This window comes from Macaca fascicularis, chromosome 10 (assembly GCF_037993035.2).
Source record: "Macaca fascicularis isolate 582-1 chromosome 10, T2T-MFA8v1.1".
Lineage (NCBI taxonomy): Eukaryota > Metazoa > Chordata > Mammalia > Primates > Cercopithecidae > Macaca > Macaca fascicularis.
In genome coordinates, this window is record NC_088384.1 from 101,032,767 (window position 1) to 101,057,714 (window position 24,948).

The following is a 24,948-nucleotide window of genomic DNA, read 5'->3' on the forward strand; positions in this document are numbered from 1 at the left end:
CTAAGCTAGAGGCATGACTTCGTCTTCTAATCCTCTTTGCCCTTGCTGGGGACTCTGCACCCTACCTGATCATCCAGACCTTGCCCGCTGTTCCCCTTCTCCAGTGCCTCCCTGGCCTTCTATTCACTTGCCAGGGTAAGTGGTTTTTTTTTTTCGTTTTTTTTTTTTTTTTTTGAGACGGAGTCTCGCTCTGTCGCCCAAGCTGGAGTGCAATGGCGCGATCTCGGCTCACTGAAAGCTCCACTTCCCAGGTTCAAGCCATTCTCCTGCCTCAGCCTGCCGAGTAGGTGGGACTACAGGTGCATGCCACCACGCCTGGCTGAGTTTTTGTATTTTTAGTAGAGCTGGGGTTTCACCGTGTTAGCTAGGATGGTCTCGATCTCCTGACCTTGTGATCTGCCTGGCTTGGCCTCCCAAAGTGCTGGGATTACAGGTGTGAGCCACCACGCCCGGCCCAGGGTAAGTGTTTTGAGGGCATGCCTATCCATGGTGATTAAGGGATGTGTCCCTGGCACCATGCAGGTCCAGGAGCCGGCTGTGCACATCCCGGGACAGGAGCCCCTGACCGCGTCCATGCTGGCTGCGGCACCCCTGCATGAGCAAAAACAGATGATTGGTGAGTAGCTGGTTCTCCTACTCTGGAGCAAGAAGAGGAAGGCTATGAGCTGGCTAGCCTGCTGGGAAACACCCTGAGTGGGGGTCCACCGTGAGGTCAAAGTCCAGCTTTGTCACTGCCCCTCACTAGTGGGTGACCGTGGCCAAGCTGCCTCTGTTCTTCAGGCACTTATTCTCTTGTCTTAAAACCCTGGTCAGACTAGATGGTCCTGAGGTCCAGAACTTCCAGCGCTGCTGTCCTGTGACTTTGAGGTTGGGAGATACTCCAGATGTGGGCAGATCAGGGGACAGAAGGGAGGAGTAGGGGTATGGTCTTGGGTTTCTGCTGAGAAATGGCCTGTAGGTGGGGGTTAAAGTTCGTCACCCCTTTCCTGAATGGGAGGAAGCTGCTGTTCACGTTTCCTAGTGCTCAATGCAGGCAGGTGGGGCATTGGTGCATTTGGTAAATACGTGATGTTCCCCGTAGATTCTGGATTCCTTGTGCAATTCATCTCCACCCCAGTGTCCATGGCAGGCCCTGATAAAAATGTCACTAAGTGAACACAAGCTTGTTCCTGGTTGGCAGGTTCTTTACTGCATGGCCACCAAGACCTCCAGACCCTTCACTGAACGCCCCCATTACCACCGCCCCATTGTTTCTTCAGCTTACTTAGCATTTTGCCACGTTATCCCCTTCCCCTCACCCTGAATTTTTTTTTTTTTTTTGAGTCTTGCTCTGTCACCCAGGCTGGAGTACAGTGGCACGATCTCAGCTCACTGCAACCTCTGCCTCCCAAGTTGAAGTGATTCTCCTGCCTCAGCCTCCCGAGTAGCTGGGATTACAGGCACGTGCCACCATACCTAGATAATTTTTGTATTTTTAGTAGAGGTGGGGTTTCACCATGTTGTCCAGGCTGGTCTCGAACTCTTGACCTCAGGTGATCCGCCCGCCTCGGCCTCCCAAAGTACTGTGATTACAGGTGTAAGCCACTGTGCCTGGCCTTACCCAGAAAACTTTTAAATGAACTTAATGGAAGTAGAAGGCTTTGTTACTAGTTCTCTGTAAACATCTTCACTTTCTTCATGGGAAGACCCCTTCCGCCCTTTCCGCCTTAATTAAGAGGCACCCCATCCTTGCCGGGCCCTGCACACAGCTGAGACAGGCTGACCGCCAATACCAGGCCCTGTCATTAGAAGTACCTGATGTTAGATCAGGTGTTAAATGTCACAGCCTGGAAGGAGCAGTTCTGGGAGAAGAACCCAGGTGTCCTCAGTGCTCCACTCCATACCAGCCCTGGGATGCTGGGATGTGAGCCAGGCAGGTGCACAAGCCATTAGAGGGTGTTCCACACAGGGGAGCGTCTCTACCCCCTTATCCATGATGTCCACACCCAGCTGGCCGGCAAGATCACGGGCATGCTGCTGGAGATTGACAACTCGGAGCTGTTGCTCATGCTGGAGTCTCCAGAGTCCCTCCATGCCAAGGTAAGCAGGAACCTGGGCAGCAGGGAGCCCGAGGGGGCAGGAGCAGAGCTAAGGACAAGGGTTCTCCTAGTGGAGCTAGTGGGCAGCTGTTTGGCCAGATAAAGTGTTTCTTCTTGCTGACACTTGAAGGCCTGCTGAATCTTAGAGTGGAGGGGGAGCTTAGGTAAGGGTTTGCTACTTCGCACCTCCGTGGAATAACTCTGTGTTGTTCCATAGGTAGGGTCTTGGTACAAGGAAGTGTGTTCTGACTCAGTGTAAGGGCTAAGATTTTTCCAGCTGTCCAGCAGTGTACCGCTGTGTCAAAGGTGACAGACAGGCCCATGGGATCTTGCAAGCAGTGGTGGAGGGAGGGTTCCACAGAAACACTGTGGATGGAGGAGGATCCTGTATCCAGGATGCTGAGCCAGGGGGAGGTCAAGGCTCTTCTGGGACCTGCTGGGGCAGCTGCACTAAGCCTTTCCCACTCATGTCCCACAGATAGACGAGGCAGTGGCCGTGCTGCAGGCACACCAGGCTGTGGAGCAGCCGAAGGCGTACATGCACTGAAACCAGGTGGGTGGAACGGTGACAGGAGCAGCTGAGCCCGGGAGAAGCTGTAAGGAACTAGGCAGGGACTTTCACAAACACACTGAGGATTGTGCTGTGTCCCTGGCTTTCTCTGAATCACCAAGGAGTTTGGAGGAAGTCGTGAGAATCAGAGGAGATGATTAACTGTGATCAGAATGGGGGGTGGTGGAGGGTGAAGGAGGTGCCCTCTTGCCAGCTGCCCTGTTTGGCTTCATGCAGAATAGGTTGGGCTTTCCTGGGGCCATGCCTGGCTCCATTCTGCCTGCCTGAAGGCATGGCCGGGATGAAACCACCTTCTTTATTGAAGACTGGGTGTCCGCCATACTTTAAAAACACTTACTTTTACCTTTTTGTCCTCAGAAAAGGAAATCCTCACTTCCATGGCTGCCAAAAGGACTGTTTCTGGCTCTCAGTCCTAAGGCCCTGCAAACTCTAACTTATTTCCCAATGAGTCTGTATCTATACTTGGGCTCTGTATCTGAATGAAGGTTGGTCACCCATCCAGCCTATTACCTTTTGCTTTGTGTATTAAAAGTGCTGCAAAATCTGCCTTGCCTCCCACCCTTTTGTGTCTGAGGGAGATGGGGACAGAGCAAAGGGTAGACATGACTGGGGTGGGCTCTGGCTCTAAGAAACAGAAACCATAAAGGAGTGCTGAAGTACACAGAGGGCATATACACAAGAGCAGGAGAAGTGTCAGGAACTGACCCGTCAACAGTACAGTGGATGACAATATGAATATCACACAATGGACCAGAGCTACAGGGGCCTCCATCTGATGTGCATGGAGCCCCTGGCTTGGGCACCCCGCAGGCCAAACACCCAGCTGCTTCTCGGCTCCAGGCTGGCTAAGGGGTTGTGTAACATAATTAACCCTTGTAGGAACGCTTTAGGATACCTTCCCAGGTCGGGATTTTCCTCCCCTGGAAATGGGAAGTCTCAAAGCTTCTTCGGGTCAGTGCTCAGCTTCCAACAGGGACGTACGGTCAAGTCTTTGCCCTCTCCTGTACCTGAGCAGCCAAATGAAAGCTTCTACTATGACCCAAGCAGACTGGGTTCTGCTAAAAATTCACCAGCAACAAATCTGACTGAGTCCTCAAGGCTGCTCTGCCACTCTCAGCTCCTCAATCTTCCTGTTCTCCACTCCACAGACCTCTAACCTGTCTTCGCCACACCCTGCCTACTTCTCTGGCTGCTTTTAATCTGTTCCCTGTGCAGATCCATCATCTTCTCCCCAAACGCTGACTGCTGACATTTCTTTAGTCTCAGTCCTGGGCTCTCTCCTTTTCTCATGCCATGTTCTCCTGAGCTATCTAATTTACAAGCACATCTTCAATTTGCACCTAGTCTAGGATGACTCTCTGTTTTTTTCTTCAGCCCAGTCAACTCTTAAGAGCAACTGAGTCACCTTTCTCACATTCCACCACCTACCTGCCATCAGCTCCTGGTTATCTTGGTAACATTCATGTATAAAATCAAGCATATGATTTAACTAAGTCCTCTTTTTTTTTTTTTTTTTTTTTTTAATTTGAGATGGAGTCTCACTCTGTCGCCCAGGCTGGAGTGTAGTAACGCGATCTCTGCTCACTGCAACCTCTGCCTCCTGGGTTCAAGCAATTCTTCTGCCTCAGCCTCCAGAGTAGCTGAGACTACAGGTGCCCACCATCACAGCCGGCTAATTTTTATATTTTTAGTAGAGATGAAGTTTCACCATATTGGTCAGGCTGATCTCGAACTCCTGACCTCAGGTGATCCACCTGCCTCGGGTGGGGTTTACAGGCATGAGCCACCGTGCCTGGCCTTATTCTCTGATTCTCTCTTCCAGTGTTCTGTCTCCACAAATGGCCCCACCATTCTGTTGCAAAAGCTAAAATCGGAGGGTTTCCCCAGCCCTGCTGCCATACCACTTTCTCTCCTCCCATCTTCCAGAGAAAATCCACCAACATGACCTCCTACCAAATCGAAATCCACTTCCACTACCTAGTGGAATAAATCCACTAATTTGAGCTAAGCTCGACCCCGGCACTCACTACCTTCCACTGGTTAACTGCATCTACCCTGGCCCTCCCGCAGTCTGTCCTCCACCATGCAGTCCTAAGGCTTCTTTCAAAATGCCTCTCTAATGTCTCATCCTTGCATAAATCCTGCAGTAGCTTCCCACCATTAGAATAAGGACCACTTTACACAGCCTAGGAGACCCCGCATGATCTGCTCTCTGCCCTGTCATTCCCACGTAACGGTGTTTGACCTTCTCTGGGAGTGGGGGTAGAATTCCATCACAACCTTTAAGACAGTCACATTGATAGCTGTGTGTCCCTCTCCTAGAAACATTAACCTATGAGAAGCAGAAGTTTTATTCCTCAAAGCCTCTCTGGAAAAGACTGAATGATGTTAACTTTCAAAGATGAGTGATGGGGATAAGGAAGCTTATCACGTTGTGTTCATCAGAAATTTCTGAAGTACAAAACGAGTAGCCTCTTTGGGTTGTGCCAGCCCTACCCTCTGCGTCTTTACTAGCAAATCAAGTTGCTTGCCTTCTAGAGCTCAGGATGATGTAAATCAGTTGTGACTGGATGTCATGAAACCTACCTCACATCAGTCCTGCCTGCTTATGAGACAATAAAGGGGTACAGTGCCCCACTCTGAAACTGTCCCTTGACTATGCCGATGGGGTTTGTCTAACTCTGCTTCAGCCTGGGTGTCTGTGATGGCTCAGACAAGACTCATCAAGAGAGCTCGCTCAGAGGTGGTGTGCTTAACACCGAATGCTGCTTAGCACTGTGTGATGGGAGCCAAGGGATGATCAGACCCCTTTGTCTGCTCTGCTCTGTGGAATCCTAAAACTCCACTTCCATAAGGTGAAAACCAGCCCAGGAAAGGGAGGCAGCCCTTGATGCTAGCTAGATCATAAAGCACTCGCCAGCCTCACCCCATACCATGTTTTGTGAATTTCATCGGCCCTTTCAGGTCCCTGTACTCACTGGCCGTGCTCCCAGTGAGGGCCTTACACATGCCGTTCTGTCCACGGTGCTTTCCCTCCCCTCTTCACTAGTTAACCTCCCTGTTTGGAACTCAATTCCAGCTTTACTTACTCAGGGACCCCCTTACCTCCACTGCATCAAATTTCCCCTTTTGGGCAGGGAAATCACTTTGACGACTGCTTCACGACACTCAGGCAAGCTGCAATTTTACATGTGTGGTAACTTCTTGGCTTCCCACTGGACTACCAGCCCTCTGAGAGCAGGGGCTGTGTCTGTTCACTGCTGTCTCCCTAGCACTATTCACAGTGCCTGGCCCATGCAGACAGGTCAATAAATTTGTTCAGCAAATGAATGCCCAGTAAGCAATAGCTTTTATTATTACTACAAAGTTCCAGGTGCAAAGCTGAAAAGGCATAAATGAAAGCACAGCAGACACTGATGTAGAAGAAAGCCTTTTAATGCAACAGCTTAAACACACAATTCAACAAAATCAGTCAGTTCAAATTAACTTCAACATATTACAAAGAATTATGAAGCCCGGAGAAGGCCACTGTTGGAACAAAAAGCCAAATCCCTGCCCAGAAAGCAGGACACTGACCAAGGAGGCCTCTCTCCCACTCCCACCTCGAGGAGGAGTGGCCACAATCACTGGGCTCTTTCATCAGCTTAGGTGCCTCTCTGCGGAAGGCAGCAGCACAGAGTCAAGGACAGCTGTCCAAGGGTCAGGGCTCCGCCTTCCCACCAAAGCAGGGCCTGAACAGAAGGCACTGGGGCTCAGACACAGGAGACTGTGCAAGGAAAGGACAGGGCAGGGCAGGGACAGCAGCTGTACACCTGGAGAGACTGCAGCCCTGGAGAACCAGCTCAACAGGCTGCTTTGGATCAGGGCCTTAGGTTTATCCCCCTCCTCCCACCCCTGCCCGGGAGCTCAGGTTGTTCAGATGGACTGCAGTGAGGTGGGGTCTGGGGAAGCTACAAGGGCAGCACTCAGTCTGCAGCACACTTGGGCAGGACAAAGCCGAACGCTTTGCTGATGAGGATCTGTTGGTGTGATCAGCTAGCTGGGTTTGGGGAATGGAGACAGGGCTTCAGCTTCACGCTTAGCCCTAGTGGGGACCTTTCTGGCGCAACCACCATGTCTGTGTTTGACTACACTGAGCTTAATTTGAACAAGCAACGCCTCTTACAGGGTGGAAGGCCATCAAGGGGCTGAGGAGGGGGCTTCAGAGCTCACTTGGGGCATGCTGGGTTTCAGGAGCGGGCACAGAGCAGGTGACCCGTGGCTTCTCTGGGTAAGGTCAGGCAGGGGTTCCGGCTGCCCTGTTGGGATTTTAGTGTAGGTTCTGCTTCACTTCCTGCCGCAACTTCTGTGCAGGACCATTCCTAGGCTCAATCTGTAGGAGGTTGCTGATGTCTGCAAAGCTGGATTTATAGTCCTAATAGAAGAAAAGACAGGAGTGTGGGGAAGGTTCTCGGACTGGGGTGGGGATAGCTGCTGAGGCAGCAAAGTGTTTGCAAACCCCAGCCCACAGGCCTGCTCTGAGTTATCCTGGGCTCAGGATGAGAAGTTAAAGCTGCAGATATTGCCTCAGCTTGACTATACCCTATGAACAGTGCCACTGGCATAAATCTCTGTAGCTATGTTGGGACCTTTTAGCCAGGATTTTTTTTTTTTTTTTTTTTTTACCTTGAGTGCTTTGTGGGCTTGAGCCCGTCTGTAGAATGCCTTCACGTTCTTTCCATCCAGCTTGAGGGCTTCTGTGCAGTCCTTCACTGCTTCTGTGTACTGCTTCAGGACCAAATAGCAGAGCGCTCTGAAGGAGAAAGACCATTTTGGAGGTTTCAGTCACTTCTCATGGGCCACCCACATGCCGTGGAGTAGTCTGAGAAGTGATCTCCAATTTGCCGAACACCTACTCTGTGCTGGCTACTTTATGTCTTCTTAAATCCTCACAACAATCCTAGCCTTTTTCACAGATGAAACATGCTGGCTCAGAACGGTAAACGAACTTGGGCCAGGTACCGCCAATACTGAGGGGCAGACCCAGGATTCAAATAGGCAGGCGGTTTGTTCACAGGACTCCAGAGCTTGATCTCATCTAATTATATCATGCTGTACTTCACTCTCCTATACTGAGCTCTTTCAAGCAAAGAAAAGGTTTCCTGAAACCTTTCCCTTGACAGATTAAAAAATTATCTACTTTAAGGGAAAAAAAAATAAAAACTACTGAACTCTAATGATATAATGCTGACATGGGGTGAAATGTAAAGACGTTTGCAATTTACTCTGAAGTGCATCAAAGACAATAATATAGAACAACAGATGGCTACACAGTGATTAGGCAATGTAACAATACTAATTGGATAATTTAGATGGTAGGTATATGGGTGTTCAATGTACAAGTCTTTCAACTTTCCTATATTTTGAACATTTTCATAATAAAATGTTGGAAAGAAGTCATGTGCATCCATACAACAATATATTCTGCATCTGTGGGTTAAAAAAAAGTGCATGTGTATGTATATCTTCCTCATTCAGATCTAGTCCTTCTCTCCAAACAGAGTCACTAAAAACAAACCGTCAGATGTCTGGGCGCTCATTACATAAGTTCATCTGTTCCACCTCACTGTTTTCAGTGGGTGCAGGTATTCACTAAGTTGGATGTAGCATAATTTGTTTTACCAATTTCCTATTGAGAGGTATTTTTCATTGTTTCCAGTTTGTAAATAAATGATGCCATGACGAACATCCTTGTGCAAGGGACTGCTGTATCCAAAGATACATGCATTTTAAAATCTGATTGGCCAGGTGCGGTGGCTCATGCTTATAATCCCAGCACTTTGGGAGGCCAAGGTGGGAAGATCAACTGAGCCCAGGAGTTTGAGAGCAGCCTGGGCAACATAGGGAGACCCCATCTCTTAAAAAAAAAAGAAAATCTGATTGTTACTGCCAAAATGCTTTCCAAAAAAGCTGAATAGTTATTGACAGAGCCTATTTTCCTACAACTGTACCAACTTTGGGTCTTAAATTTTAATGTATGCCAATATGGAAACAGTATCTCACTGTCTTAGTTGCTTAGTTGTGGGTAAAGCTGAACATCTTTACATAAGGGTTTTTAATCTTATGAAATCAAACTTCTCTAACTTTTCCTTTAACGACTTCTGTAACATTTTTTTCCCTTCACATAAGAATACCTTCCCCACTGGAAGACAGTTAATCCATATGTTCTTCTATAACTTAATGGTTTCGCTTTTTACATTCCAAACTGCGATCCACTTAGAATTTACTTTAAAATAAGAAGGTAGGATTCATGTTTAACTCTAACCTGGCTAACCCAACACCTCTTATTAAATAATCTCTCTTTGCCCCAGACTTTATCACACACCAGATTCTCTCATGTTGGTGTTCTCATTTTTTTCTAACAAACTTACCATGAATTTAAAGAAGAAAATTCGACTATTCCTTTGTGATTGCATGGAATTTATAAATTAACAGAGAGAAAAACCTTCTCCTTGTAACAACTTAAAAGACAGGCACAAATTCTTCGGCACTCCTCCCACTGAGAGGCGGAGGGGTATCTGCTCTCTCTCTTTGAATTCAGGTAGGCTCTGTGACTGCTCTGACCAACAGAGCACAGAGGAAGGGACACGATGTGACTTCCAAGGTTAGGTCATAATAGGCCTTGCAGCTTCCACCTTGGTCTCTGGAAACACTCGCTCTTGGAGCCTTGAACTGACAGGGAAGAAGCCACCTACTCTGAGGCCACCACACTCTCAGGAAGCTCACGCCAGCACACATGAAAAGGCTGCTAAGAAAGTGGAAAGAGGTGCCAGCTTGCTCTAGCAGTTCCATCGCCCAGCCAGTTGAGTCAGGCAGCCCGGCTGCCAGACAATCGAGGAAGAAGGCTTTAGAGGATTCCAGCCCCAGCTACCATCTTGCTGACCCTGCATGAAAGACCCCAAATGAGAACTGCCCTTCCCTAATTCCTGACTCATAAATTACAAGCAAAATAAAATGGTTGTTGTAAACCACCAAGTTTTAGAATAGTAGCCCCTGTTTTGAACTTTGAACACAGAGGAATTCCTTTTTTTTTTTGGAGACAGGGTCTCGCTCTGTCCCCAGGTTGGAGTGCAGTGGCATGATCACAGCTCACTGCAACCTCCACCTCCTGGGTTCAAGCGATTCTCTCACTTCAGCCTCCCGAGTAGCTGGGATTACAGGTACGCACCACCATGCCCAGCTAACTTTTGTATTTTTTGGTAGAGATGGGGTTTCAGCATGTTGGCCAGCCTGGTCTCAAACTCCTGACTTCAAGTGATCTGCCCACCTCGGCCTCCCAAAGTGCTGGGATTACAGGCATGAGCCACCGTGCCCAGCCTGAACATAGAGGAATTCTAAGGAAACTAAAGTTTCCTCCCCATAGGCTTGGCAATTTAAAGAAATAGCCAAGTGTCTGGGAAGTAGAGGAACCACAGTGAAAGCATTATGTACTGTATTGTGACTTCAGAATAGAAAGGTAGTGATTACTAGGGGCATATGAGACTTCTCAAGACTATATTTAAGATGATCAAAATGCGTAACTTCAGGTAATAAAACAAACACCCTTGACTTTTGGTAAATGAACTGACTCTGTATCCAGTCAGAAGGGTTTTAATTACAAAGGGGTTGGGAAATAACACGAGTGAGTGAAAGGGAAATAAGCCTTGGAGTCACAAAGATCTGGCTTAAATCCCAGCCATCAAGTATTAGTTGTTTAACTTTGTGGTCATTAATTCATCTTTCTGAGCCTGATTAGGTAATACAGGACAATGACCTAAGCTGAAGAACTGCTGTGAGTACAAATGAGATTCTTATGAGAGCTGTTTCAGGGCTGGCAAGTTGTAGGTGCTATGCACTCAGATGTCACCTGCACAAAGGGAGCCAAAGTAAGCCAAAGCCTAGGCACTGTGTCATTCAGATGGGTGTACATGAGGTGGAGCATTAGACTATGTTCAAGACGTTCCAGGATGTGGTAAAATGTTAGCCACAATGCCTAAAAATTCATTTTGTCATTAGTCCTCTAGATTAAATTATAAATCCAATGCAATCACAACCAAAAGCTGTCCAACAAAACATTTTTGGAATTTGCCAAATGATCTGAAGGTTTAGCTAGAAGAACAAACATGGGCAAATACTAGGAATGCTCTGATTAAGAAGAATGAAGAAAAGACCAGCCTTATAAGATATTATAAAGCAAAAGTAATTAAAACAGTGTGGCGCAGACACCTGCATGAAGAACGGTATCTAAACAAGACAAAACACAGCTCCAAATGTGGCAATGATCCAGAAAAATGAGTTAATGGAGGTGTCTAGCAGCATAAGGTAAGCAAGGTGAAAGAGGGCCCAGAGATAGAGGAGTTAGAAGATGCCGCACAAATATGAAACAAATAGGCTGCAGGCTTCTTTTTCAAATTAGCCTGGCAGATTGAGGCCCCTCTGGTCCAATCAGCAATAAAACCACAGGTGCAAAATTCCAAAATATAAGCTTTAAAATTACAAGTTATCTTTCCAACTCATTGGGCAGCAAAACCTGATCTGAACTGACATGAAGCTACTTCGTTTCTCTATTCCACCCCATGTGAACATGGAATTTCCAAGTTTCACTGGCAGAAATACTTCTGCAAGCTGCCCCAGATGCTGCTGGAGTGTTACATAATTCAGACCATATTACCTCACTGAAGTGGAAAACACTTCTTTTTTTTTTTTTTGTGACAATCGAGTCTCACTCTGTCACCCAGGCTGGAGTGCAGTGGCACGATCTTGGCTCACTGTAACCTCTGCCTCCTGGGTTCAAGTGATTCTCCTGCCTCAGCCTCCCGAGTAGCTGGGATCACAGGCATGTGCCACGGCGCCCAGCTGATTTTTTGTATTTTCAGTAGAGATGGCGTTTTGCCGTGTTGGCCAGGCTGGTCTCGAACTCCTGATCTCAAGTGATCCTCCCACCTCAGCCTCCCAAAGTGTTGGGATTACAGGCATTGAGCCACTGTGGCTGGAAAACACATTTTATCTCAAGAGTTTGGAATAAGGAACAATGTGTCTACATTAGATCCAAGATTTCTGAACTAGAGAGTGATACATATATACTGATAGGGAAGGATAAACAGATTTATAACATTTTATAATAAATGTTTTATACTAAGCATTTGGTTTTGATATGGGCTCTTGCTGAACGTTTCAAGGTTCTGAGAGTAAAAGTAACAGGAAGATCTTGTTGAAGTCAGATTCCAATTTTGGTGCCAACATTTAATGGCTGGGTGAGTTGAAGGCAAAACCTTTCCTTCTCTAGCCTCAATTTTCTCAACACTAAAACAGAAAGACCACCTGTAGTACCTCCGAGCATTGTTGCAGAACAGTCCCTCCTACACAGTGAAGGGACCGTGCCCTAGCTCCTAGGCTCTGTCAGTGATCACTGACGGCAGCTCCTGGTGCAGGGCTTTCTACAGGCCCACAAGTCTAACCCTTCAGGCTAGACTGTATCCGTCCTTCTTGCTCTCAGGCCAGGCAATGGTTACCTCACACTTTGGCTTCTGGGTCAGTGCTCTCAGACAGAAATGATGCCAAAATTTCTAACAGGAGGGTCTTGGAGAAGGGTAGGGAGCAGCGTGGTGAAGTGGACAGGCTAAGAGGCTTGTGTTAGGGTTGTGTTGCAGAGCAAGCACACTGCTTTTACTTACATTATATGCTTATGAAAATTCTGGGGACAGGGGCCAACAAAGCCCAGGCTACCATTTGGCTTCCCTCAGTTTCTACCCTTTTGAGATAATGAATGCCACTGGTCATGTCTAGCTCACGACAGGGATGCATGTTTTCAGCCATAACATACTTGACTAAATGCTAGGGATGAAGGGCCCACTGAAGTCCAAGAGTAGACTATGAAACAAAACATCCAGTGTCCTGAAATGCCCCAGGCCAGCAGCTATGTAGGAGATACCTGTTGCTGTACGTGGCAGATTCCAGGTTACTACACAAGAGGCTTTCACTGTACTTCTCAATAGCTTTCTTATGGTTTCCCTTCTTTACAAGCTCATTGCCTTCTTCCTTCAGAACTTTGGCTTTCTCCACATCCCCAGCAGAAGGCACTAGATACAAATTCAGAAAAGGGAAAAAACCATGGAGCAGCACCCAACTGAGATCAGTGAGATCTCTTCAGCATCATCCCTTCCAAACTGTTCACAATCCTCTCTCCCAGAGATTTCCCCCACTGTTGTAAATCATCCTTCCTGATTAATGACTTCCCCCAATTAATAGCTTCGGGGCAATTCAACAGTTTTTCATCAAGAAGCTGGGACTCCTGATATAAATACATTTTTGCATGCACATAAAAGTATATAAACGATAAAAAGCAACCCAGGTTCTAGCCTTGTCACTGCCTCTTGGTAGCCGGAAGATCTTGTGTGACCTACAGAACTTTTGGACCTCAATTTCCTCACCAATAAAATGAGGCAATACTAATTACACAGATGGCTATTTTCAGGGTCAAATCTGAGAGTATGTAAGAAAGTACAGAACACACTATATACTTAAAGCAGGACAAGAAGTAAATAAATATTAATACACATCTGGTAAAGAAAGGGTATAGTTTCTGGACTATGGGAAAAAGGGAGAAGAGCTTGCCATTCCTCATCTCTGGTTTGGGCTGAGCCTGTGAGTATCCTCCCTCATCTAACACATGCAGCTCTGCTCCAGCCTTCAAGGAGAGGAAGCAGAGGGAACAAGGTGAAATCCAAGCTGCTCAACTTGGTGTACAGGCCCTTCACTGCTTGGCCCCAATTAATTATTCCAGCCTCGGCTCCATATCATCTGCTTTTTAAATTTTTTAGAACGATGTTTACAAAATACTAAATATTTATGAGCAAGGTAAGATTACAGGTTTACACTGTGAATTCACCACCCAGTTAAAGAAAAGCCACATAACTAGGACCTTTGAAGTCCTGGGGGACCCTCCTCAATTCAATCTACTGCTGGAGGAAACTATTATCCCCAATTCTGTGCTTCTTTCCCACCTTTTAAAACCGTTTAACTGTATACAATAGTACCCACAGACCAGTTTTGGTTTGCTTTGTTTTCAAACTTCATACAGAAGAATAAGTAAGTCTGTGTATTCTTTTATGACTTGGTTTTTCTTTTTCCCCTTAATGTTATACTCCTGAGATTCATCTGTGTTGATGCACAGACCTGCAGCTCCTTCATTTTCATTGCTGCAATACCACAGCTAAATTGTCCATTCTCCCATTTATGGAGATCTGGGTTCTCTCCAGTTGTTTTTTGCTATCACAGTCTTCCATGACCATTCCTGTGTACATCTCCCTGTGCACACGCACACGGGTTCCTCTCGACGTAGGGCTTCAGCTTCACTGGCATCCTACAACACACTACTCTGCAGTCATCCTTATTTCCACTGTTCCCCCCATGCACTTTCATTCCCCACTCTCTCCACTGTCTCTGCCAACGATTCTTCCTCCCTTCCCACCTGATGACCTCCTTCGAGGTCCAGCTCAAGGTTCCACCTCCACTGCCACCCCTTCTGAGTCTTTCCCCGACTCCTTCACACACTTAAGTCAGTTTCTATCCTGAAATCCTCAAACACTAAGAATCTAAAGCACATGTTCCTCTTCCCTGTGTTTTAAGACACTGTTGACATGTCTCAGTCCCTCATTTGACGGAGAGGTCCCTGAGGGCCAAGACTACCTGTCCTCTCTGTGTCACACTGCTTAGCATACACGTGGCTGGGAGCACATGGCTCAGTGACCCTGAAAGAATGAAATCAATGGCAGGTGCACTGATGCCATCAGGTTCATTAGCACCCCACATTTTCATCCTAGAGAAGAGTGGGGAACACTTACCAGGCTCCCACAAACCAGACTGAATGCGACCCATGACCAGACAGGGGTTCTCCTGTAGAAGGTGAGTAACTCTTGTCCTCCTCTAACACCTAAAGGTCACTTACACATGGCAGGGCTCCATCTCTGATCCCTTCTGCACCTCTAGCCTGAATCTCTAGCTTGCTGGGCTGGGACCATTCCCCTGGAACATTAAAAGAGCTTCCTAGTGCCTGACAAATGGCCTCTTCCTTTCACACAGTTGAGGTGAGGAGTCTCCTGTTTTTGGCTGCCCAGCCTGGATCTTTCTCTTCTTCATGCTTCTCCAGGGATTCACACAGTGTACATGCTCTTGGGAAGCGTCACTCTCTAGCTCTGGAGGTGGGGCAGGTGCCTCAGGGGTGACCTACTCACAAATTCTCATCCTCCGGTTATGGTGTGTACTTCAGGGAATGGCCTATAACCATGAAGACCAGAATAGATTGAGAAATCGATTGAGAAAATATGTGAGCTAGAGTTTTTGGGGGAAAAAAAATCCTGTCTTTTCCTAGTGAGCTAACAGAGGAAGACTTCCTTTCTCTGGGTCATGAGGCATGGGGTATGGATGTGAGGAAGGGAATTGCTATAGCTATTTTGCTACTAGGAGGGAAGCTTGCCAAAGACAAAGCTGACACACAACAGAAAAGAAAGATAAGTACAGAAAAATGGAGTTAGTCTGTTAACACAGTAAGCTGCTGGAGTAAACCTTGCCTGAATTCTCTCTGGATTTTTCAGTTTTATGAGTCAATAAATTCCCTATACTATTTTTACCATGTTGAGCTTTCTGTTTTTGCAACCAAAAACATCCTAGGTACTACATCCCAAGTACTACCAGAGGAAAGAGAAGGGAACTCACACTGCATGCCTATGTGCCAGGCTGGGAGTTTTATGTGTCTTATGTCATTCAGTCCTCATGGTTGTGAGAAAGACTTTATCATCCTCCTCACTATACAGCTGAGAAAACAATCTCTAAGAGATGAAGACTTCTATTTTGTTTTATACTTTGTTCCTAAGATTATTTTTATAACTCAGCTAAACAATGCCAATTTTTGCAGGACTAATCTAGAGAAAACGGATAGCAGGAGATTGTAAGACTCTGGGCAGGGTGTCACAGCTCACCTCTGTTCTTTGTACCTGTGGTTGCTTTGGATTTGCTTTTAGCCATCTCTTTGTGGTTCTCCGAAGGCAAAGAATTCCACCTCTTCTGAGCTGAAACAGGCACCAAGGGGATAGAGGGCAGCTTCAGGCGCCATTCAGGCCCAAGCGAGTCCATGAGAGCTCTGGTCATCCTGGAAAGGAAGGCAGGATTGCAGGGAGGTTTCCAGCTGGGTCAAGAAGATATTTCTCCTTTCACACACCCATGGGAGGTAGGCCTTTTCAGAAGAGCCAGAGCTGCCACCCTCCCCCTTGTCAGAACCACCTCTTTAGCTCCTCCAACATGCTGCAATACAGGAACAGAAGTCTGCCACCCATAAACGCCATCTCAGATCAGTCACCATGACACTCCTTGAGCTTGATCAAACTATGTTACCTTTAAAGTGGGGATCTGTTGCTCGTTAAGGATACTTAAATCGTGATCCAAAAAGACTATAATTTCTCCAAGAAAGAATCGTACGTTTTGTTTCATATTTTATCAATGAATTGAGTGCACAACCATGCAAGCACCTGACATTTGTTTAATTCTCAGGCTTTTTAAAAAATGCAAAGCTTACGTCATTCTCAAATCTTACAACTCCTCAGGGGTTCCCAATTCCCTAGGCTAATGTGGCCTGTGAGATCTGGTCCCCACCCTTTCCTGTCCCCCTTCACTGTGAGCCACATTCCCTTCTGATCCTTCCGTTCACGACTTTGCACATGCTTTTTCCTCTACCCAGAACAAATCATTTCCATTTTGGAAAAAGATTGCCACCTTCCAGGCCTGGCTAACTCCAACTTATTCTTTAGATTTCAGCTTAAAATGCCACCCAGGGCCCAAGTTCATTCTGTCAACTGATCTCCAGCACCTGGTATATCACCTGGCAACCACCAGGGCCCAATCGGTTATGTGTTGAATGAATGAATAAGCTAACTGTATACTTTTTCTGCTCCTACAACCATGTTTCCTATATTATAAGAATAAAAACCACAGACTGATATCACCACAAATTCCAAGATCTCTCGGGCTAGGCTGTTTTCCTGGCGGCCAAGCAAGCTATTTCAAACCTCTACTCTCCTCAAACCTGTTCCCTGGCCCTTCCCCTTTTTTAGAGCAAACTTCCTCATACCCCAAATACAAACCTACCTGCCTGGGTGCCCAATCCTTCCTATTTCTCTCCTGTCACAATAGAAGAGACAATGGGACTAATCCTCCCACCTAGGCTCTGGATCCCATCTCCAGATACATATAATTATATATACATATATATATATGATTATATATAAAATGTAATATATAAAATTATATATATATAATTTTACATTCATTCTTCTGATCTTACCTCTTTCAGGGACCACACCCAGGCAGCACCTCCCTCTCCCACATCTTCATCCCTCCTACTAACTCCAACCATCAGCATTTAAGTCCCTTTAACTTTTTCCTCACCTAATAAAACCATACTGGACACGCCTTGCCATCACAGCTACACTCCCCAGCCTCCCTTCAAGCCTGACTTTCTGAAAGCATTGCCCTCTGGCTCCCGATCCCACTGACTAGCTTCCATCAGAGCCACCGGTGACTTCATTGCTAAACCTTCAATGTAAGCTCCTCGGAACACCTGACACTAATGATGTCTCCATCCTTCTTGTAGTACTCCTTCCCTTGGGACATAATTGCCCTGTTTCCTTCCACCTCTCCAGCTGCTGTTCCTCTGTAAGTCCCTCAAATGCTGGAGTTTCTCAAAGCTCCATCCTCTTCCCACTTGCTGTGATGTTCTTTTTCTCTCTCACAGCCCTAATCCACCTCTATGCTGATGACCCTCAAATCCGTATGTCTGATCTGTATTTTCTTCCTTTGCTCCATGTGAATACCCAACCGTTTTAATTACATCTCTAGTCTCATGTCCCACAGTCACCTCCGACTGAATGTCAACAATCTGAGTGCCTTCTTCTATTCCTCCCTTCTTGCTACCCTGCAACCACTAAAGCTTGTTGATATATTTCCTACACGTCCCCTGACTGGTCCCATTGTTTTCTCTCCACCCTCTCCCTGGATTGTTGCATGGCTCCCTTCCATCCTGTTGCCCTTCGTATCATCCCTCAACATGGCAGCAAAGAGTTTTTCTCTAAAATACAACTCTGCTCATGTTGCTCCACTGCTACAGACCTTTTCATAAAGCCTCACTTGCTCAGGATTAAGTCCAAGCCTCTGAACACTGGGTCTTGTGTGACTTGGCCTCATCAACCTGTCCCAAGCTGAGCTGCTACCTGCAGCACCATGTGAAACCAACTTCTTACAATTCCTGTGATCTGTCATGCTTGCTTACCCTTGCACACGCTGCTCTGTCTTCTGGCTAGCCCCCTACCCCATATCTCTCAATCTTAGCTCATCTCCTCTAAAAAGCTCTCTCTGGCCTCCCCTTCTCCCTCTCAGCTAGCTAGGTGGCTCCTTTCTGGCCTCAGAGCCCCCTGTCCTGCCTCCTACCATGGCACTTATCATGTTGTACTGTGCTTGCCTCTTACTGACTGGTGTCCTCCTTGAGACCAGGACCTCTGTGAGGGTAGGAAGAGGTATGTCTCAGTCATCAGCCCAGGTCCTAGAGCAAAGTCTGTCACGTAATTGGTAGATTTTGTGGAATCAGATAAATTAAAAAGGAGGCAAAGAGAAAACAAAGAATGCTGGTAGACAAGTCAAGCCAGCAATAAAGCACTAAATACATCATGAAGTCCTGTTAAGGGTTTGCTATTTGTATAGCGTTTGGCTTTCTAGCTGCACACGCGGAGGGGAAACATGATCAGTTATACAAATGGCAATATCCATGAGATAAAAGCCAATTACTGCTCAGAGACCAGAAAGGAATTGCATCTGGGGAACCTCTTGGAGGGGTCACAGTGCAACATACTGAACCATGTCCACAAACCATATCCTTTTAGACTTGTCATAGCTGCTTGGGCTTGTGTCTTATTCTTCCAGTTAGAGTTAGCGCTTTAAAGATAAGTGAGGTCTGTATCTCTTTCTCATTTTGGTATCCCCCACTGAACCTGGCACAATACCTTAAACAGTGCACAATAAATATTACTGTGCACATAGATACTGCGAGGCACATGTAGGCAAAAATCAATCAATCAATCTCAGTAATTTGGACTCCCTGAAAACCTGCTAAATACAAAAGCAGATTTTCCTTTCACACCTTCCCTTACGTGCCCATTGGGAGTTTTCTAAGTGTAGCCAAAGGGATCCCCTCAGAAGACAGACAAGGCAATGGCCCGCAGCCAATCAAGGACAGGGAGTTGCTGTGGAGACTACTTGCTGTGAATGGAGCTCACCTGTTGATGCCTTCTAGGGCTGACGTCACACTATTATCAATCTGCAGCACAGTCTTATAGTCAACATAGGCCATAGGGTACTTCTCCAGAGCCTCATAAGCAGATGCTCGCCGCAGCAGGGGCTTAATGCTGAAGGGAACCAACGCCAGTGCTCTAGAATAGGAGGCAAACATGTCAACTGGCTGGCTGCTGAGCCACCAGGGTTTCCCTACAGTTTCTTCCAGGCAGGGTTATCTGGAGCACTCAGCGTACAGGAAGTAATTTCTGGCTGAGAGACACAGCTAAAAATGCCAAACCTCAGAACAGGGATTTTTCAACTTAGCCTGAAGTGAGGAGGGGAAAGAGGGCAGAGAAACATGAATTTTGTTAAATGTGTGTGCACGTGCATCAATTTTCATAGTTTCAATTGCCCCAAAATCAAGAACAAACGCCTCATGGCTTTCACACTACCATGTGTTTTTACAGTTGTGGTCTAGTGGAATAATAAACAAGCTTTGGAGTCAGATGGGGTGCTGTCTGAATTCCACCTCTGCCACTAACTATGTGACCCAGATAAATCACTTTACTGCCCCAACCCTCAGCAACTAAGTTCTGGCCTGGGACACATGGTAAACGTACCCCACAGGTTGGTCGTGAACATTCAAAGAGAAAAATCTAGCACAGGGCCTGGTACAAATTAATTCAGTACAGGCTCCGTGAGTATGCTCACACCCCTCCTGCTCTCCTGGCTATCACCAGGGCATGAATCTAAAGCAATGTCACAGGACAAGAGATCTGAGAACACATTTCAGGTAAATGTGCACGAGTTTAATGATGATAAAAGAATATTAGACTGGCTTGAAGAAAAAGAGGTATGAAACATTGTTCAGTGTCCTCTAAAACTGGTCATTCATGAATACCATTTTTTTCCTTTCTCCTTGCTTCTTCTGAGACGTCTATTAACCTCTCTTCCTCCTTCTTTCCTTTGCTCCCTTCCCCTCACATACTCCCATCCCTGAAAAACACCTGGGCAAGCCAGTTACTGGTCTGCAACTCCACCTCATCCCCAGGTTTCAAATCTCACAAAGACTTTAAGGCCTACTTCTAACTTCCCATCCCACTCCTGTTTCGGCAGTGGAGCCAAGACTCCAAAGACGCAAGTCAGGGGCCATAAGGACCAAGTAGAGATTCCCATTCTCAGTAACCTGGTGAAACTCAGTGACACTTTCTTAATATCTGTCCCAGATGTAATTGATGGGATCCTTCTAAAGAAGAAACAAGCCAGATTAACCCAGCCTCCTCTTCTGAGACGCTTAGACATCCCAAAGTTACCCTCAGCCACTTACGAAGTGCAATCTTTGATGCAGTCTCTGCAGTTTCCATCCTTCAAGTGACACGCTGCTCGGTTGGAGAAGAGAACACTTTCTTCTTCTGGGTCTGAAGAACCTGCCCAGGTAGAGTGGGAAGATGATCGGTCTGGGAAATGGGTGCCTCAGGGCACTAGGATACATTTCATACTCAGAGCTCTTTGGGCTTTGTGTTAAGGCAGTAGAGATAACTATAACCTGATCAGGCTTGTTGGTCTGCTGGGCTGGCGTGTTTGTCATTCTTATGTGACAGCAAGGACACTGAGCTTTCTGCCATTCAAAGGGAACCAAGTATCTCCTCATTCACTCATTCCAGCACTGAACTTGATAACACACAAAAGATATACATGAAATACTAGCTTCTGCCTCAAAGAAATCCATGCTGTAACTACTTGGGTTTGGGTGGGTAAGTGGATGGATGGGTGTATATTTTATTATAAAAAGCATTTAAATCCAAGAAAGAAAGGAAAGAAAGAAAGAGGGAAGGAGAGGAAGGAAAGGATGGAGAGGAAGGGGAGGAAGGAAATAAAGAAAGAGAACAAGATGATAAACGCTATGATAAACGAATTGACCAAAAGTTGTAGGGACACGAAAGACCCATGAAAGACATGAGACTAGTTTTACCTCGTCAAGCCAGAGAGGACTTTGTCAGGGAAATGATAATAGAGCTGGGTGTGATGGGAGTACAAGAACTTTTATCAGGAAAAAGCCTTAAGCTACCCCATGGGGAGAATTATTAGACATTTTCCTAAAGGCAGTCCTTACCCTCAGGAATCGCAGAGGCTCAAGTCCTTCACTGTGGCCACAATGATCTTTATTTATTTTTGAGACAGTCCCACTCTGTTACCCAGGCCGGAGTGCACTGGAGTGATCTCCGCTCACTGCAACTCCGCCTCCTGGGTTCAAGCGATTCTCCTGCCTCAGCCTCCTGAGTAGCTGGAGTTACAGGCGCCCACCACCACGCCTGGTAGAGACAGGGTTTCACCATGTTGGCCAAGCTGGTCTTGAACTCCTGACCTCAGCAATCCATCTGCCTCAGCCTCCCGAAGTACTGGGATTACAGGCATGATCCACCGTGCCCAACCAATAATGGTTTTTATTTTTAAAGATAATTTTCAACCACTTCAGACCCACTAGTGTGGGCCATAATTTTAAAAAGAATTGAAAACAGGGTCTCTTTTTGAAAATTTTGAAACATACAGAACACCATTACCTCAGAATCCACCACTAGATTTAGCACATGTTATATTAGTTCCCAACTTAATTTTTAGAGACAGCGTCTCACTCTGTTGCCCAGGCTGGAGTGTAGTGGCGCGATCAGAGCTTACTGCAGCCTCGAACTCTTGGGCTCAAGCAATCTTCCCAGCTCAGCCTCGCAAACAGATAGGACTACAGGTGTGTACCACCATGCCCAGTTAATTTTTAAATTTTTTGTAGAGACAGAGTTCCACTGTGTTGTTGCCCAGGTTGGTCTTGAATGCCCAGCCTCAAGAAATCCTCCTACTCTGGCCTCCCAAAGTGTTGGGATTATAGGCATGAGCCATGGCACCCAGCCCTTAAAATTTTTTTTATAAAACTCCGGCCATCCCCATCCTTATCCCTGTGCTCCCTCCCCAGACTGCCAGAGGCCAGAACAATCCTGAAGTTGGTATGTAACATTTTCAAGCATGTTCATCTACATTTATATGTGTGTGTGTGTGTTAACAGGTAAGATACCATTTTATGTCTATTAAAGCATTTCCTAAGCGGTATCATACTGCCTATCCTTCTGCAACTTGCTTATTTCACTAAGTATCCTGTTCCCATGTTGATATTTGATATCTTTCATTCAATACCAACAATAACAAGTGTTTTCCCCTCTTGTTTTGCCAGGCCCAGAGGTGGAAAGTACAAAGAATAGTAAAATACATCCTTGTCCTTAAGGAGCTAAGTATAAGTACCCAAAACCTGTAATCCATCTTGAGTCACCAGAGTACGGTTGGTCAGAAACAGCAGTGGTGCGGCGGAAAGGGCATCAACCCTGCCATCCTGACAGTCACTCAATCGCTCTGATCATGCGTGCCCACCTACCACATGAGGACATCACTTCACAGACTCGCTGGAAGGGTTCATTGTGTCAGCCTGTTCCCTGAGCTCTCTTCATGATCAAGAAGGTGATCAGAGAAATCAAGAGACTTGCCCAAAATTACCTAGAAAATCCGTAGCGGCAGCAGCAGAACCAAACTCTGGTCCTTGCTAAATCTAGATACCAGGCTAGTTTTCCTGTGGACCCAGAATTAACCCATACAAACGTACAAACTTTTCCAGACCAGCTGTGGTGAGATGAATGAAAATGACAGCAACATCAGTACCTCAGCTTCCTCAGCAACTTCATCAAGCAAGGCTGACATGAGGAAGTGGGCCTAAAGGAGAGTTTTCTAGAAAAAAGAAGAGGGCAAAGGAGTGACTTGAAACTGCAAAAAGTGCAGACAAAAAAAAAAAAAAAGAATGAAATCTGGAGAGGATGTGAGGAGAAGTCCAGCAAAATGATTAAAAATTTGGACTTAGCATCAAAATCAAACGTCCATATTCAAATCATGGCTCTTCCATGTCTTCACCGTCAAAGGGAGCCAATTTAACTCTTGGACTCCTCCTTTCTAAGCGTCTTATCCACAGGGCCATAAAAAAGATCTAAGTAGATCATGTCTAAAATGTCCAGCACATGGTAAAACAGTCAACAGATGCTAGCTAACAAAAGGAAAAAAAAAGGAAGGCGGCAAAGGGAAATAGGTACTGAACGGTGACACACAGAAACCAGGATCCAAGGCTCCTTTCAAAAGTCAAGGCTTTAACCAATGAGGGTTTCTGATGAACTCACTCTGCAGAAGGGGCTTTGGGCAAAGGCCTGCGGTATGCTGACGAAAGCTGGACGCTGGGAGAACTGGTAAGAACATGCTATTCTTCTGTTTCCAACTCTCCAGTAGCTTCCATGCCAAGCTTCCAGTTTGGCATGAAATCCAAATTCCTTAGCAGGGTTTAAAACCCCTCCACAATAAATAAGGGTCTGCCTTCCTAACTGACCTCATGTCCTCCTATTCTCTGCCCTGGCTCACTATGCTTTGACCCCTGAAACACACCATGTTTATATCGTCTGGGGGGGCCTTTCTCATTGCAGTTCCCTTCAGGACCGAAAGCCTTGTGCGCTTGGCTTCCCATCATTTAGACATCACCTTAAATATCACTTCTTCAGAGATGCTGCCGTTGATCTCCCGCTCCAGTCAACTCTATCACATCACCCTATCTGTCTTCTTCCTAACCCTGATTATCCCACAGGTCTGGTTTACTTACTGACTCGCTTAAGACTCACGGCCTCCCCACCGCCCCCACAAGAATGCGCTGTCCTTGAGAGAAGGGACTTCTTGTGTCTTGTTACACAGGAGGTATGTAACAGCTACTCAACAAATACTAACTGAAAAATGAATCGCTGCGGGGGAGGAGGGTTTAGCTCCATCCTTAGGGCTCAGAACGAGGCCTAAATAACTTAGGAAGGGGCCAACAGGGTAGTTAACAAGCAGGTGGAAAGAAAGGGCCGAGGAAGTTTCTGGTAGGATGCCGGAGTCGGAAGGGGCTGGAAGGGTGGGGGGGCCGCGCAGGACCGCTGGCCGCGGGCAGCGCGAGGCCCGGGCGGGGGTTGCGGGGGTTGGAGAAGCAGGCCCGGGGGCGAGAAGGGGGCCGGGGTCGTACCTTGCGCCTGCAGCACCCGCAGCGCGCGGCCGTAGAGCGCGGAGGCCTCGGCGTACTGGCCGTTGCGGAAACTCTCATTGCCGGCGGCGCGGAGCTTCTCCACAGAGTCTGGGAATTTGGGGGCCATCCCGGCGCCAGGCCAGCGAGTTGGGGGCGCCTTCCGTCCGTCCTCGTGTGGTGCGGGACAGCGTCCGGAGGGAAGCGCCGGCGGCGAATATCTCCGCCCCACAGCGAACCTAGCGGCGAGGGGGCGGGCCGGAGGCGGGGCCTGTGAGACCTGGAGGCCCGGCGCGCCCCGCCCTCTGCGCGTGCTCGGTTTGGAAATTAGACGACTCTTGCACGCCGGGCGGCTGCATGCTCTGGGCTCCCTGCGTTGCTAGAATGCTGTGAATGACGCAGGGAGGGAGGCCGGCCCCGCTATCAGGGAGATTATGTCCTAGTGGGGTCCCCACAGGCAATTAACTGATAAGCAAACGAAGACTCTAATTTCCTGTGATTAGTGTTGTAAGGAAAACAAAACAGGATAATGCAATGGAAAGTGACCACGTGTGGGCTATTTTAAATAAGGGGATGAGGGAAGGCCTTTCTCATGGGGTAACAATTGAGCTGAGACCAGACAGGATTTAGGGAATGCTGTTCCAGCCAGAGGGATGGTAAGTGCAAAGGTTCCAAGGCTAGAAAGTACCTGGCACCTAGTGCTCTATATTTATTTATTTAATAAATGAATGCACAGGTGGATTGATGGGGTCAAAGTCAACATATAGCGATGAATCTCTAAAGTTTAAATATTTTATTTGAGAATCAAGAATTGCAATTCAGGGCTTACACACAGACCGGGTTGTCTTTGGTACGTCAGAAGAACAAAGAGGTTTGGAGATTTTATAAAACAGAAA

The 24,948-nt window shown here is 46.8% G+C and overlaps 3 protein-coding genes across 8 annotated transcripts in view; 2 read left to right on the forward strand and 1 right to left on the reverse strand.

Annotated features, from left to right (window-relative positions):
• The window catches only part of PABPC1L (poly(A) binding protein cytoplasmic 1 like), a 31,789-nt gene extending 28,595 nt beyond the window's left edge, over positions 1 to 3,194 (forward strand). For 2 of the 4 annotated variants that reach the window (XR_012419432.1, XM_065523208.2), the window contains 3 exons: positions 523 to 616; positions 1,949 to 2,079; positions 2,557 to 3,194. Coding sequence is in view for 1 of the 4 variants with exons in the window: in XM_065523208.2 (XP_065379280.1) it covers positions 523 to 616; positions 1,949 to 2,079; positions 2,557 to 2,625 (294 nt within the window). In the remaining 3 variants the exon portion in view is untranslated. Of the gene's footprint in view, positions 1 to 522; positions 617 to 1,180; positions 2,080 to 2,556 lie in introns of all 4 variants that reach the window. The other 2 variants (XR_012419433.1, XR_010578695.1) reach the window with 2 other exon arrangements.
• A 2,874-nt stretch (positions 3,195 to 6,068) lies between these two features.
• On the reverse strand, positions 6,069 to 24,299 carry TOMM34 (translocase of outer mitochondrial membrane 34). Of its 3 annotated transcripts, XM_005569101.4 has the most exons (7): positions 24,056 to 24,299; positions 20,312 to 20,411; positions 18,987 to 19,139; positions 15,645 to 15,814; positions 12,599 to 12,746; positions 7,315 to 7,441; positions 6,069 to 7,063 (listed from the first exon to the last, which is right to left on the reverse strand). In XM_005569101.4, the coding sequence occupies exons 1-7, from the start codon at positions 24,180 to 24,182 to the stop codon at positions 6,959 to 6,961; spliced, it is 930 nt and encodes a 309-aa protein (XP_005569158.2). In that variant the 5' UTR covers positions 24,183 to 24,299; the 3' UTR covers positions 6,069 to 6,958. The 3 variants fall into 3 exon arrangements, 2 of the variants coding, with proteins under 2 accessions (XP_005569158.2, XP_073861504.1); XR_012419435.1 differs by lacking the exon at positions 12,599 to 12,746; XM_074005403.1 differs by lacking the exons at positions 6,069 to 7,063; positions 7,315 to 7,441; positions 12,599 to 12,746 and adding an exon at positions 12,753 to 14,943.
• Positions 23,126 to 24,948, forward strand: part of STK4 (serine/threonine kinase 4) — a 114,970-nt gene continuing 113,147 nt past the window's right edge. The window contains exon 1 of the mRNA XM_065523199.2: positions 23,126 to 23,255. Coding sequence (XP_065379271.1) covers positions 23,167 to 23,255 — 89 coding nt within the window. The 5' untranslated portion in view covers positions 23,126 to 23,166. The remainder of the gene's footprint in view (positions 23,256 to 24,948) is intronic.